The 13,792-nt window shown below is 45.8% G+C and overlaps 1 protein-coding gene across 1 annotated transcript; it reads right to left on the bottom strand.

The window, feature by feature from the left end:
- Positions 1-583: 583 nt before the first annotated feature.
- Positions 584-9,472, bottom strand: PRDX3 (peroxiredoxin 3). The gene is made up of 7 exons (XM_079900247.1): positions 9,409-9,472; positions 7,880-8,015; positions 6,213-6,354; positions 5,142-5,277; positions 4,198-4,301; positions 1,886-2,051; positions 584-1,560 (listed from the first exon to the last, which is right to left on the bottom strand). The coding sequence occupies exons 1-7, from the start codon at positions 9,442-9,444 to the stop codon at positions 1,507-1,509; spliced, it is 774 nt and encodes a 257-aa protein (XP_079756373.1). The 5' UTR covers positions 9,445-9,472; the 3' UTR covers positions 584-1,506.
- Positions 9,473-13,792: the final 4,320 nt, after the last annotated feature.

The raw sequence follows: 13,792 nt of genomic DNA, 5'->3' as shown, positions 1-13,792 counted from the left end.
CTCATTTTACAGATGAGAAAACAGACCTGGAGAGACTGACTCCCTGAAACCCTTTTAGAACACACCTGCAGCACTCTGCTCTAGTCCCTTGTTCCACTTTATTGTCCTTCCAAACATCCTATGTATTTTTTTTTGGCCATGCCGCAAGACATGTGGGATGTTAGTTTCCCCCACCAGGGACTGAACCCGCGCCCTCTGCAGTGGAAGCATGGAGTCTTAACCACTGGACCACCAGGGAAGTCCCCCTATGTATTTTTATTATGTTTATTCCCTCTAGAATTTAAGTGCATAAAGGAAGGGGTGTGTCTTTTCTGTTCACTCTCTTGCCTCCAAAATAGTACACAGCATATGGTAGGAACTCCAGGATTTATTAAAATTAACAAATGCTTCCATGTTTCTTTCACCCCCTAAACTGAGTTCCTTGGATGTGGAGCCAGCATCTTATTCATCTTTGTAGCCACTGAGTTCAATGTTCAATAAATGTTTGTTGATATAATCAGAGAAGGAAAACTAGAGTCCCACAGCATAAGCTGAACCAATAAATTAATGGTGTTAAGAATGCAAGTATTAAAAAAAATGCAAGTATTTTAAAATGTTTATTTTTATATTTTTTTACATTGAACACTTCAGGAAATAAAATAATTACAATGATTCAAATGCATGAATGATTCAAATTCAAACTGCAATCCCTGGATTCAATAATTATCCTTTATAATTATGCCCAATAAATATTAGAAATGTATGTAGGCACTAAGTCAGCTAACAAAATAAGTAAAATAATTATATAAAGTATAAATCTCAGGACTGGGGAACATGCATGGTCAGTTAAGTCACTTGGCCACTGTAGGTGGTTTTTTAAAAAACATGATTCACATCTGCTTCAATCACATACACATTCATTGCAAGTGTTTTGTTTTGGTTTTCCTGGCCACACTGCATGGTATGTGGGATCTTAGTTCCCTGACCAGGGATCGAACCCACGCCCCCTGCATTGCGAGCACAGAGTATTAACTACTGGACCACCAGGGAAGTCCTGCAAGTGTTAAATTAGACAATTGATGCTAACAACTTAAAACTATGATCTTAAAAGAAAATTCAGTTTAATATAAAGAAACTCAAGAAGAAAATTTCAGGACCCTTGATCAGAAGCTTTTGATGCCTGTCACACTACGCTAGTGTACACAAAGGTTCAAGTAAGGCTGATAAAGAAGAGTTGTTTCCTTTTCCCTTTGAAGACATGATCCAAGAAATAGGGGAACTGCACATTCTATAGCAACTAGCCATCCATCCATACACTGCTAATAAAGGACTCCTTACATTAGTAACTAACCACATTTTAAAAGCCTTGGCCAATGTTACAAAAACAAAACATTTAGAGTAATATTTACGAATACAAGCATAATTGTTTTTTTGCCTTCTATAAATAATAATCTTTGAAATGCTAAAAGTGAGTTCCAGCTGTGGTTCTTTTCTGGTGTGGGAAGCTGCAGGTGCACGTGGGATGGTCTACTGATTTACCTTCTCAAAATATTCTTTGGAAGCAGTCGGATGGGGCTTGATCTGAAAATACAAAAACATTTCACTGGGTAAGTGACTTTATGATCTCAAAAGTGAGGTGAAAGCCATCAATTTTTAATCTAAAGTTCTTTAACTTTTTAAAGATTGGTCTGTTTCCTTTAAAATACCTGGATGAAACTTACATTAACAGCCTGCCTGGTGCCTGGTCCCACCCCCACCTGCACCAGCTTCACCCATTTGCACACCATCTACACCCTTGCTCCAAGGTTGGGCTTCTTTCATGGATATTCCAGGCCAGCAGCCCTTGAGGCAGTGAGGACCTGGGACCCTCTGCTGGGGTCCCATTGCTTTTGGAAAATAAACCTACTGTAGGAGAATCTGGTGTCCAGTTGGCTGGGCAGACTTCTCCATGGGTTTCTACAAACTGGAATGCCTTCACCAAGCGGAGGGTCTCTTCCACGCTTCGGCCCACTGGGAGATCATTGACGCTCAAATGCTTGATGATTCCGTTGGGGTCAATTATGAAGAGACCTCTGCATCAGAATTTACCATCATCAGTATTTCAACATTACCAGAGCTAGACAGACTCTAACTTCTACCCCTTTTTGTCTTTAATTATCCTTGATAGAGCACTTATTAATAAACTCTATCATATGCTTAAAAATGGGGTTTTCCTTGCTATACAAACAGCTTATCATCTCTTATTGATGACAGATGCTTTAACAAAGACAGGACTGGACAAGGCCACCATGGAAAACAGGCAGTACGGTCACATTTACAAATGTGACCTATATGTCGCAGAATCTGTAAGTCACTGAACTACAGAGACCGAAGACTTCTTATTAGTGATGTAGTAAGCATTCTTCGGGCTGCTGCATCAAATCTTGGCAAGAAACCACAAGCAACTGGGAAGGGACAGAGATGTACTTTATCTGTATTCAGTAAGTACTTATGAAATGAGTGAATTCTTGCGTAGAGGGGGGGAAAATCCCATGGGAAAATTTACTGGCCTTGAGGCTATGCAGAGCAGAAATCTAAAGGAAAAACCAAGCCCATCACTTTTATTTATTTTGGTTACCCTGAGGTACAGTTGGTACAGGAAAGACAGAATGAGTGCTTAGTACTATTCCATTATTAATAGTTTTCAAAATAATGAATTGGTTCCCTGGAACTCTTCAAATCATCGATTTAAACATATTTGATGTGTTTCAATCACTTCTAGTTATTACTTTTATTGTCAGATTGTCCAAGCCCATCACTCTTTGTCACTTGGCAGCAATGTAATGAGGTGACCCACCCTGGGGTCTGTGCTCATCTTCCATATGAGTGCTGGTGTTACTATGACATATGCAGATGTCATAAAACTCCTAGGTTTTTAACAGTCCATCTTTAAAAGGGTGTGGCATTCCAAGTGTTAATCACTCAGGAAAAAGACAAGTTAGAGAGAACTCAGAAGATAAAAAGGTGGTTCCCCCTCCCTGGGCCTGGCCTTTGGGGGTCTAGGCTTTGAGGCTAAGGGGTCCTGGCGCATATGCCCCTGCAGGTGCAGGCAAGGTGGAGTCCACCGTTTAGATGCAGACCCAGGGCTAGGCTGGATCAGGGCCCACAGACTCCAGAAAGAAAGCCTTATCTTACAAGTCAGACTCGACTCCTCCCCCTTTGTCAATCCTGATAGTGAAACCAGTAGGGAGGTAACTGCAAAATTAGCACGACTCTACAGGGGAGGAGATCCTGGGAGGAAAATGCCAGCACTCTTCTCCTTCCCTTGCCACCTCTGTCAAAGCTAGGCTTTAGTTTATTAAAGGAAGACTGTAATCCCCTTGGAGTCAAAAAGGCCCAAGCTCCAAGGTGGCTCCTGGAGCTAAAATTGCAGGTGTGACCCAAGCAGGCCAGACGTCAGCTACAAGAGCAAGCAGGTGAGCGGGTTCAAGCCCGCCCCCAGCAAAACTGGGAGGCGCATCCAAGAGGGGTTCTCGCTTCCTTCCTGGAGGTAAGGTTTTGCCCAATCCCGCCTTCATTCAGCAGCCATCAGGACGCCAGTTCTAAGGCCTAAGTTCTCATCCCTCCCGGCAAGGCTGACAGGCTGGGACAGGTACTAGAACCTGTGCCCAAAACTCTATAGCTGCCTCACCTTATTTAATCCTCACAACCAACCTGGGAGGTACATTCTCATTTTAGTTACAGGAAAAATGGGACTCAAAGAGGTTAAATATCTTGCTCAAAGTCATACAGCTATTAAGTAGCTGAGTTTAAATAAATTCAAACTCCAGTCTGGTTCCAGTGCTTGCACAAGATCCTAACCATTCTAGAAAACGGACTCCTACCCTTGCTGGCCACCTCCCCCCCCCCCGCCCCGCCCCCGCTCATCTCCAAACAGTCTGATGGCTTCACCACCAGGAGTGGCTCCCAGACAGTCAGGGAGAGTGGAGCAGTGTGACCATCAAGACATGATATCCTTCTTCAGAAACAGGCCCAGGGTGACGCAGGGGGCACACATGTCTCAGCCATTTCTGAAAGACTGCAAACCCTTGCAGGAAGCATCCATCAGTGCGTATTAAAAGACAAATTAAGGATTTGGGGTTCTCAAAATTCCCTACCAAGGTGTCTATAAATCCCCTGTGAAGTAGGATGATGCTAAACATGAAAACCAATTTTAAGTTCATAAGAAACAGATCTTACCGTAGTGCAAGGCCGGGACCTTCTAACAGCACACCGTAGTCTCGGGAAATCTGTTTAGTCAAGTCTGACAAGAGTGCGATGTGCATGTGGCCCAAACCGCCATTCTAATAAAAATGCAAACAGGGCTGGTTGTTATACTGTGGCTCCCGCAGCAGCCTCGGCCCGGCAACACGATGTCTGACTGACGGTGGCAACGGACAGTGGTGACCGAGCACCAACAATGGGCCGAGCGCTGCTCTAAGCTCTTTCTGTTGTCTCACTTCCTCCTCTAAGCATTCTGGAGTAGCTACTATCATCACCACCACTGTACAGATGAGGAAACTGAGACACACAAAGGTTAAGTAACTTGCTCCAGGTCACAGCTAGAAAGGGGCAGAGGCAGGATTTAAACCCAGCTGATACTACAGACCTTTCTTTTTCTAATTCTTACAGTATCCTTTTGGTTGAAGATTAATTTCTGAAGCATAAAAATGGAACAGTTTAAAAAAAAAAAAGAATACTTTGAATAATTTGATTGATAGTCCGGCAGCATAGCTAGAAATTTTGATTCTCCCAAGCAAGTTTCTAGGCAAGAATACTGACCGTGGACAGCAGTGAAATCAGAAAACTTAATCACTGTCCCACATGGCTCGCAGGGTCCCGGGGACCTACAGGGTACACGTGAGAGGGGAGGCAATGAACCCCAACTGTTCCCCTGCCCTGCAGAGTCTGTTCTCTGTTACTGTTTGTACTCTGGAAAATACAAGTGTAGTGGGGAGTAAGTACATGCAATGTTAAAGGAGATACGGGTGGGTAGAGTTTAACAGAATTTGCCAGTAGGTTAGGCCTGACAAATAGCCCATTTCAGGCTAGTCGTGCTTTAACAGCTTCTACGTTGGTCTTTAATGGGATCATTTGAGTTTTTAAGATCACAAGTGCAGACACAGCGTGAATGATGTTTATACCTTCCTTGGTGTGTTTATCCAGGCCAGGTGGGTGAAGTGGGAATCCACTGACACTGCAACGACTTCACAGTTCACATCGTGAAATTCATTGGCTTTGTCACTGAAAGCAATAATTTCTGTAGGACACACAAAGGTGCTAGGAAAAAAGGGTAGAAATTTTCATCAGAGAATTGAAAAACAAGGCTTTAAAATCTGAACAATAGGTGTCTAAAAACTAGTTCAGGGACTTCCCTGGTGGCACAGTGGTTAAGAATCCGCCTGCCAATACAGGGGACACGGGTTCGAGCCCTGGACCAGGAAGATCCCACATGCCACAGAGCAACTAAGCCCATGTGCCACAACTACTGAGCCTGTGCTCTAGAGCCCATGAGCCACAACTACTGAGTCTGCGTGCTGCAACTGCTGAAGCCCGCGAGCCTAAAGCCCGTGCTCCACAACAAGAGAAGCCACCGCAGTGAGGAGCCCACTCGCCGCAACCAGAGAAAGCCCGCGCGCAGCAATGAAGATCCAACGCAGCCAAAAATAAAATAAATAAATGATTAATTTAAAAAAAACTAGTTCAGTTTGCTTAAAGGTGAGAAAGGCAAAATGGTTAACCATCCTCACTGGACTCCTGGTCACAATGATACTCCAATTTAAAAAAAAAGATTTATCACCTTTCTATTTAAGAATCATATTAAAAAAATGGGGGTAGGGGAGGCATATTCCAAGAAGACAAAATTTTATCTAAATAAAGTAGCTTCATGAGAAAATTCATTTTATCCTTACTTTTCTCATTTTCCCCCCGAACCAGTGAAAACTTCCTCACAGACTGGCTTACAGGAACCACTACTCCAGAGTCCGTACATTAAACCCCTGCCCCATTAAGAGGAATGCCACTTCACCCCCTATATTTATCACTTGTAAATTAGCTACAGATGGAAACTGTATCAACAAGACCATCAGTGACAAAGGGTCAGCAGCAACCTTCCCCTTGACAAGAGTAACTAGAGACAGGCAATGTCAGCGGCGGGGCGGGGATCTCTGCTTGCTCTCAGGATGACATTAAAGCATCACAGAAAATACACTTACAAATCCAAAGGATAGAAGAAGAGCACTAAATATTTCCCCTTAAAGTCATCAAGGCTTATTTCTTTGAACTCTCCATTGACAACAGCTGTACCCTTAAAATCGGGCGCATGCTGGGTGACGGCAGGGGCATGGCATGAGGAACCTGAAAACAAAACATAGCACACACGTATATAGTTCATGGTTAAGCCAAGCACTTATTTGGTTTTATTTAATCCTCTCACAGTAATTAATTAATAGTGTAATTAAAAGTTCAGTTCAATTATACATCTTAGGTAATTTTTTCTCTTTTCATAGTTCTAGACTGTACACAAATTCAAAGTGCTGTGGAAACTAAAATGACAGGAGATAGTAGGGATGGAATGAACATAGAATTAAGGACAACATGACCCTCGAGGTGGATTCTAAGTATGGTTCGGATTTTGCCAAGACCAGGGCTGATGGCACAAAAGAACAGGGCAGGTGTGGGGGACAGCCCGTGGCAGAGCTTGATATAGAGAGCAGGTGTGCATGGAGGGAAGACATGTGGGAGACAAAGCAAGGCTGGTGAAGGCCATGCTGCAAGGGCCCTTATATATCAGGCCGATGAATCTGTTCTTAAAAGAAGAGATACAGGAATCACTGGAGGCTTTCACGTAGGAGATGGATGATGCGTCGGCTGTTCTCAGGAAGATCAGTCTGCAGGGGACAGTAAGAGGAACAGGGAGGGGGGAGCCTGATGTTAGGAGGTGACTGCAGGCATCTAAGTGAGAGGTGTGGAGGGAAAGGGTACGGCAGAAGGAACAGAAAGAAAGGAAAGGATTTAAGAGCTGTGTCAGAATTGGAGAGGACATGCTTCTACCTGGGAAGGCGGGACAAAGGAGGCCAAGGGTCAAGATGCCTGCTTCAGAAACAGGAGGAGCTGTTGGGAGGGGGGTTTGGGACAGGTGACAAGGAAAGGTTTAAACCTGTGGCATCAAATCGCTACCAGAAATTTCTTAAAGCTCTGGGGAAGTAAAATTGTAAAATTTTTCAGAACATTTCACCCACAGAGGGTTTGCTAAAGTATATCCCCCGAAACCATTACATGTTAAATACACTCTTTTTAAAAGGTGCGATAGATCTAAAGGAGGCATTTCCAGATATCTGAGGCTGTACTTAGCAAACCTCAGATTCTAGATAATGGAGTGTAAATCTCAAGAAATAGCTGTGTGTCACTCAGATCACGGAGCAGTCCATTCGACTGGCCTAACATGGCCAAGTGGAGCCCGCCCACAAGTTTGAATCCAAATGCCTTTAGAGGAGCTGCACTGTCAGTCCCCAGTCAGCTCACACCCCTTCAAACACAGCAGGCCCAGAGGCCTCTGAGTGTTCTCACCCCACTTCAAGTTCCCCAACACGGGATTAAAACCTCTGGAACCAACAAGGAAATGCGACACAAGGGCAGATTGCCTCAGTGATTCTCAGCCCTTGGCTGCACACCAAAATCACTTGGTGAGCTTTTGAAAAATACTGATGTTCTGGTCTCACCCCAGAGACTGACTCATTTTGTTTGGGGTGGGACTGGGGCAGTGGTATGTTTGCAAAAGCTCCCCAGCGGAGTCTAATACACTGCCAGGGTTCCGAGCCCCTGTACAGAGATGACACATGTTGCCATTTTCTGGTTCAAACCAAAGCATAACAACACTTACTGGTGCTAAAGGCGAATTTTGCTTGAGCAGAGCCAGACCACAGTGCATTTGTCAAGCACGTTCTTCGAGAAGCAGCAGGCCTAAGGGCTGCAGAGGCAGAAATGCCCCAAGGAATGGCACTCACTTGTCGGACAAGCTAAAAAGAGAAACACTTTAAATTAGGAAGTATTCCCAGAATGGTGGCTGAATCCCAGCTGAGAGGGCATCAGGCCAGTAGTGGCCTCGGCTGTCCTTATTCCTGTGAACAAAAATACCAAACTCCAAACTCTAAGGGCATGGATTGAGTCTCCATGTTCTTAAAATTCCCTTCTGCTTCCTTATCCTTCAAGATTGTAAAGGGGGTTGGGGAGGAGGAAAGGGAGATGTTGGTCAAAGGGTACAAAGTTGCAGTTATGTAGGATAAGTCTTGAGATCTAAAGTACAAGCATACTGACTATACTTAATAATACTGTATTGAAGCTGGCAATATGTTAAGAGTAGATTTCAGGTATACTCATCACACACAGAGAAGTAACTATGTGAAGGGATATGTCAATTGGTTTGGCTGCAGTAATCATTTCATTACGTATATCAAATCATGATGCACACCTCAAGTATATAATTTTTATTTAAAAATATATATAAATTAATGAATGGAAAAAAAAAAAAGACTGCAAGGCAGAGAATTATAAGAACATAAAGACTCCATGCTTTTAAGAGCAACCCAGAGGATTCAGAAGCCGGGAAACTTTGCCAGGCCCTGTGTATTAAGCCCTTTACCAGCAGATCTGCTGAGCATGTTCTACTATGGTCAAGGTTTTCCCTAGAAAAGACAAGGGCCTTCCAGCTCCACAGAGAAGCAAACAAGCAGAGCAAAGTTCAGCCTCCGGGAAAGTTTGGACAGGGCTCAAGGGAAACGTTTGCTCAATTTCAGGGTCCAGCATGACTCAGGAAGAAGAAAGAGGCTGCGCTGAACCCCACCACGAGAAAGGGAGGGCGGGTAGCAAGAGGGTACTAGGCTTTGCCTGGAGAAAACGGCCCTGGGACCGCCCTGGGTGGGGAGGAGAAAAGCGCCTTTTGCACGTAAGCATTTTGGTTACTTTGGCATTTTGGTTTTCATCCAGCATTTAAGTGGCTGCTCACGGAAACATCATTCTTTCTTTGTTAAGGTGAGGAAAGTTAACTGAGGTTCGGAAAGGAGACGTCACTTGTCCAAGGTCACAGAGTCGGTTACAGAACCGGGACCAGGGGCCAGGTCGCCTGCATCGAGAGCCAGATGCTTAGGTAGAGAGGGGACCGGGGACCCACGACCTGGAGCGAAAGGGATTTGGGCAGGGCACCACAAGAAGGGTGGGTGGGGGGAAGGGCGGCTCTGCGCAGGCGCAGGGAGCCTTCCGTAGAGGAGGAGGCCTCTGGTCCGTTACCCTCCGATATACTCCAAGAAGGGTGAAAGACCCCAAGGCCGCAGGGGAGCGGGATCCCATCTGGGAAGCACGTTCTCGGAGCCATCACAGTGTCTCCGCGCCTGTGCCCCGCCGCCAGCCACTCACCGAAGTCCGGAGCAACCTTCCCGCCACGGCCGCCATCTTCAGGGTGCACGGCACCCACGGGGCAGACGGAGAAGCAGAGGAGGCGGGGTCTACAGGGAGGGCGGGGACAGGGGCGGGGTCTAGGTAGGCGGGGGCGGGGCCCGGCCGGAGACGCGGCGGGGAAGAGCTGCATCCTCCTCGCCTTCTGGGGATCCTCCGCGTGTAAACGTCCTTGTGGTCGCGTCCCTTGACCCAATTCATACGGGGCTAATTCCTGTTAAAGCTTCTAAGTAGCTGCATGCTTGGGAAAGCGACACTTTATTTCTATTTGTCGCCCCAACCTAAAAAGGTCTAATCCAGGTGGGAAGATAGATATTTCCATATTTGCTACTTTTTGTGAACCTGTGGATTACTGTTTCTGTAAAAGAATCCCTTTCCTATTTCAGCCAGAGGTGTAGCCTTGTGGCTTCTGGATGAAATGAAATTAAATATTAATGCAGGGACTTCCCTGGCGGTCCAGTGGTTAAGACTCTGAGCTCCCAATGCAAGGGGCGCAGGTTGTGATCCCTGGTCGGAGAACTAACATCTAGCATGCTGCATGGCGTGGCCAAAAAAAAAAAAAAATTATTAATGCAATTTTAGTCCGTTAATAAGATGAGTGGGTCAGGCACATCAAGGTTTGTGTTGTCCTCAAAACCTTTAGGATGATGCATGGGCTTCCGTTTTGTCTTCTTTTGCCAAAATTGGGAGAATTAGGACATATCTAAAATTTGTTTTCTGTTGATTAGTAAAGCCAAGTTCTCAGTGGTGAGCAGGGTACTTTGAAGCAAATTCATCAAACATGATAAAAATCATACAGTGGCCCTACAGTAAGTGTGACAAAATGTAGATTCTAGGTGAGTATTCTTCAAACACCAGGCCTGTTACCTGAAAAACCAGGTTCGCCTCTTGTTGGGTGTGGAGCCAAAAGACACAACCGAGGCAAAATCCGGAGGAGGAAGGATTTATTACTTGCAGCAAGTAAGGAGAACACCAGGGATCTTTCCCAAAGCATTATCTCCTCAAACAGGAAAACTGGGGAAGTTTTAAGCTAAGGGTACATGCATATTCATGAAGGGGCTTGGGTGGTAGAAAGAGTCCAAGTTTTTTTTTTAATTTATTTAATTAATTTATTTTTTATATTTATTTTTGGCTGTGTTGGGTCTTTGTTGCTGCATGCGGGCTTTTCTTTAGTTGAGGCAAGCAGGGGCTACTCTTCATCGCGGTGCACAGGCTTCTCATTGCAGTGGCTTCTCTTATTGCGGAGCGTGGGCTCTAAGCATGTGGGCTTCAGTAGTTGTGGCACACGGGCTCAGTAGTTGTGGCTCGTGGGCTCTAGAGTGCAGGCTCAGTAGTTGAGGCACATGGCCTTAGTTGCTCCACAGCATGTGGGATCTTCCCAGACCAAGGATCAAACCTGTGTCTCCTGCATTGGCAGGTGGATTCTTAACCACTGTGCCACCAGGGAAGTCCCCAAGTCCAAGCTTTAAGTTCCAGTCGATCTGGTGGTTGAACGCTTCAGGCCAATCTTAAACATTGAAACAGACCTGGAAGTCTTTACAACTGATGTATTATCTTTGCTATAGTTTCTTCTCTTGCCTGATAAAGTAATTTGTTTCTGCATTCTTCTGTTCCCTTTAGATCATTAATTACTGAGACCTGTTCAAGGGCAAGTTCTGTGGCCAGGCTTAGATCACAAAATAGCTTAGGCCAAAAATGGCTTCCGTTAGGTCAAGAAAGCCATGCCTGGTTCTCTTTCTCCAAGGACCCCCCACCTTATCTACTTACAGGCCCAAGACAGCAGCCCAATTCCCAGATCTTTTGGCCACTGGAGAGGACGTTTCACTGCTTATCGCTTCTTTTCTAAACAGAAAGCTGAAGCAATTGCATGTGGTTCAACAGCTTGCCTCAAGTCACACAGGGATCCATTGGCAAGGGGATAATTAGAACTGAGAACTCTTCACTGGACACGTTGGTCTGCTGATATCTGTCTAAAGCTTATCTCCCTTGTCCTAAAAGGAATGAAATAACCTAGAATCTCAGGCCCAGAGGCCCAGAAGGAATTTCATACCAGAGCCTTTCAAGCCTGTTCAGAATTGCAAAGTGAGTGGCCTTCAGCTAAATCTCAGGCTACAGCCAAGGACTTCCCCTGGGAGGATAAGCAGAGTCCTCCACTTGTTCATTCCAAGAACAGATCATCTTAATTAGTATTGGTATTTGAGCACTGTTCTGCTAAGCCTTCCCGGACTACCCCCCCCCCCATGGGTCTGGGTTAGAGAAACCTTGCAGGTACCTAGAAAGCTTTTCTCATTCTCATTTCTCACGTTTTTCTCATTCTCATTGCTCTTGCCACATCACACTGGAATTTTCTATAGTCTTCTCTAGATCTTAACCATACTGTGAACTTCATGAGGGTAGAGCTCATGTCTTGCTCAGCTCTGTGGTCCCCATGGCTAGGCTAGTGCCTGGCTCATAGCGACTGCTCAGAAAAATTTGTCAAATGAATGAATAAGCAGTGGCTGACATGGTGGCCAAAACGTTCTTTCCACATTCATTCTGGAAAAGACATCTCTTTATTCAGTTTTCTCTAGCTGTCACAACAAGGACACAGATTGTTCCCCTGAAGAAAAAAGACAAACTGAACTTGTCCTCATTACCAAAAGGGTAGAAAATAACTGAAATTCTTGCTTTTGAGTTTGGGAGAAGAATTTTTGGACCTAGTCGAGGGAAAGGCAAATGAAAAGATATATGCTACTTTTTATGATGATTAGGAAAATACCTCCCTGGAACCACAAGTTAATATTCTGGTAAGTAGGGCTACAATTAGAGATGACAAACATTACTCTGGGTTTTGCTGAGTTCTTCCTCTTTCCACGGCAAAAAACATTCATTTTTTTCCTCTTCTTTTCCCATTGACGAGGGCCCCTGGGTTCAGGGAAGATGCAGTCTCAACACTGAGCCATGTCTGCTAGCAAAGGCCTCTCCTGAGAACATTATCCCCCGGATTCCCACTGCATGGCCTCGTGCTGCTCCACGGTGAGCTCCTCAAGGGCAGGCAGCGGAGTAGCGGGTGGAGTCGACTTGTCCTCAGTTCAAAACCCCATGCGGAGGGCTTCCCTGGTGGCGCAGTGGTTGAGAGTCCGCCTGCTGATGCAGGGGACACGGGTTCGTGCCCCGGTCTGGGAAGATCCCACATGTCGCGGAGCGGCTGGGCCCGTGAGCCATGGCCGCTGAGCCTGTGCATCCGGAGCCTGTGCTCCACAACGGGAGAGGCCACAACAGTGAGAGGCCCGTGTACTAAAAAAGAAAAAAACCCCATGGGGAAATTCCCTGGCGATCCAGTGGTTAGGACTCTGTGGGTTCAATCCCTGGTCGGGAAACTAAGATCCTGCAAGCCACATGATGTAGCCAAAAAAAAAAAAAAAAAAAAACCCCACGGACCCACAGATTGTTTCACCTTCCCAAGTCTGAGAGTCTCCATGCAGGAACACTCACCTCACAGGCTTCTTGTGAAGCTTCTTGTGAGGCTGGGCTGGGAGGGCCTGCCCACTGGAGGCCCCTGGTCACCTCACGTTCACTCAGAGGGCAGCTCCCTTCCTGCCACCCCGACACACCTCGGCTTCCTTCTGAGCCTTTCCCCTCCTGTCTTTATTGCCTATTCCCTCTCCCCCGGCTCCCTATTCAGTAGATCATATTTTTTAGAGCAGTTGCAGGTTCACAGCAAAATTTAGTGAAAGTACAGGAGACTTCCCGTTTCCTCCCTGTCCCCGCTCCTGCACAGCCTCTCCCATATCTACATCCCACACCACGGTGATGCATTTGTTATAGTCCATGAACCTACACTGATAATGTCATTGTCACCCTTAGTTTACATTAGGGTTCACTCTGGTGTTGTACATCCTACAAGTCTGGACAAATGTGGTGACGTGTATCCACTACTATAGCATCATACAGAATAGTCCACTGCCCTAAAAATCCTCTGTGCCCCCCAGTCATCCCTCCCTCCCCATACCCTTGGCTACCTATCCCCTTCTTAGAGCTGTGTCTCCCATCCAGCCTGCCAACATCCCCACTCAGATGGCTCTTACTCAGCCCAGACTTACCAAACACAAGACCAAACTCTTGCTTTCTCTCCTCAAAGCTATGCCTCACGGCGCCCTCCCCACCATCCCAGTCGACCAGCACCCAAAGGATACACGGTCTTCTCTCCACCTCCACTGCCACCACCTCAGCCCAGGCCACCGTCATTTCTCCCCTGGAATTTTCACAGCTTCTTAGGGCCTCTTGGTGATCAAAAAGGCTTAGGTCACTTCCATGATGTGAGGTCTATTTTAAAAGGGAAAGAAAACCCAACACAAAGTCCACA

This window comes from Stenella coeruleoalba (genome assembly GCF_951394435.1).
Source record: "Stenella coeruleoalba genome assembly, chromosome: 16".
Taxonomy (NCBI): Eukaryota; Metazoa; Chordata; class Mammalia; order Artiodactyla; family Delphinidae; genus Stenella; species Stenella coeruleoalba.
The sequence above is the reverse complement of the archived record's forward strand: the minus strand, read 5'-3'. Positions and strand labels throughout refer to the sequence as shown.

Coding starts and splice junctions, on each gene's coding strand:
- PRDX3 (XM_079900247.1), bottom strand. CDS start 9,444: ATGGCGGCCGTGGCGGGAAGGTTGCTCCGGACTTCG. Junction 5,278..6,212: donor TTCTTCTATCCTTTGGATTT/GTAAGTGTATTT, acceptor CTTTTTTCCTAG/CACCTTTGTGTGTCCTACAG. Junction 2,052..4,197: donor GGTCCCGGCCTTGCACTACG/GTAAGATCTGTT, acceptor ATTCTGATGCAG/AGGTCTCTTCATAATTGACC.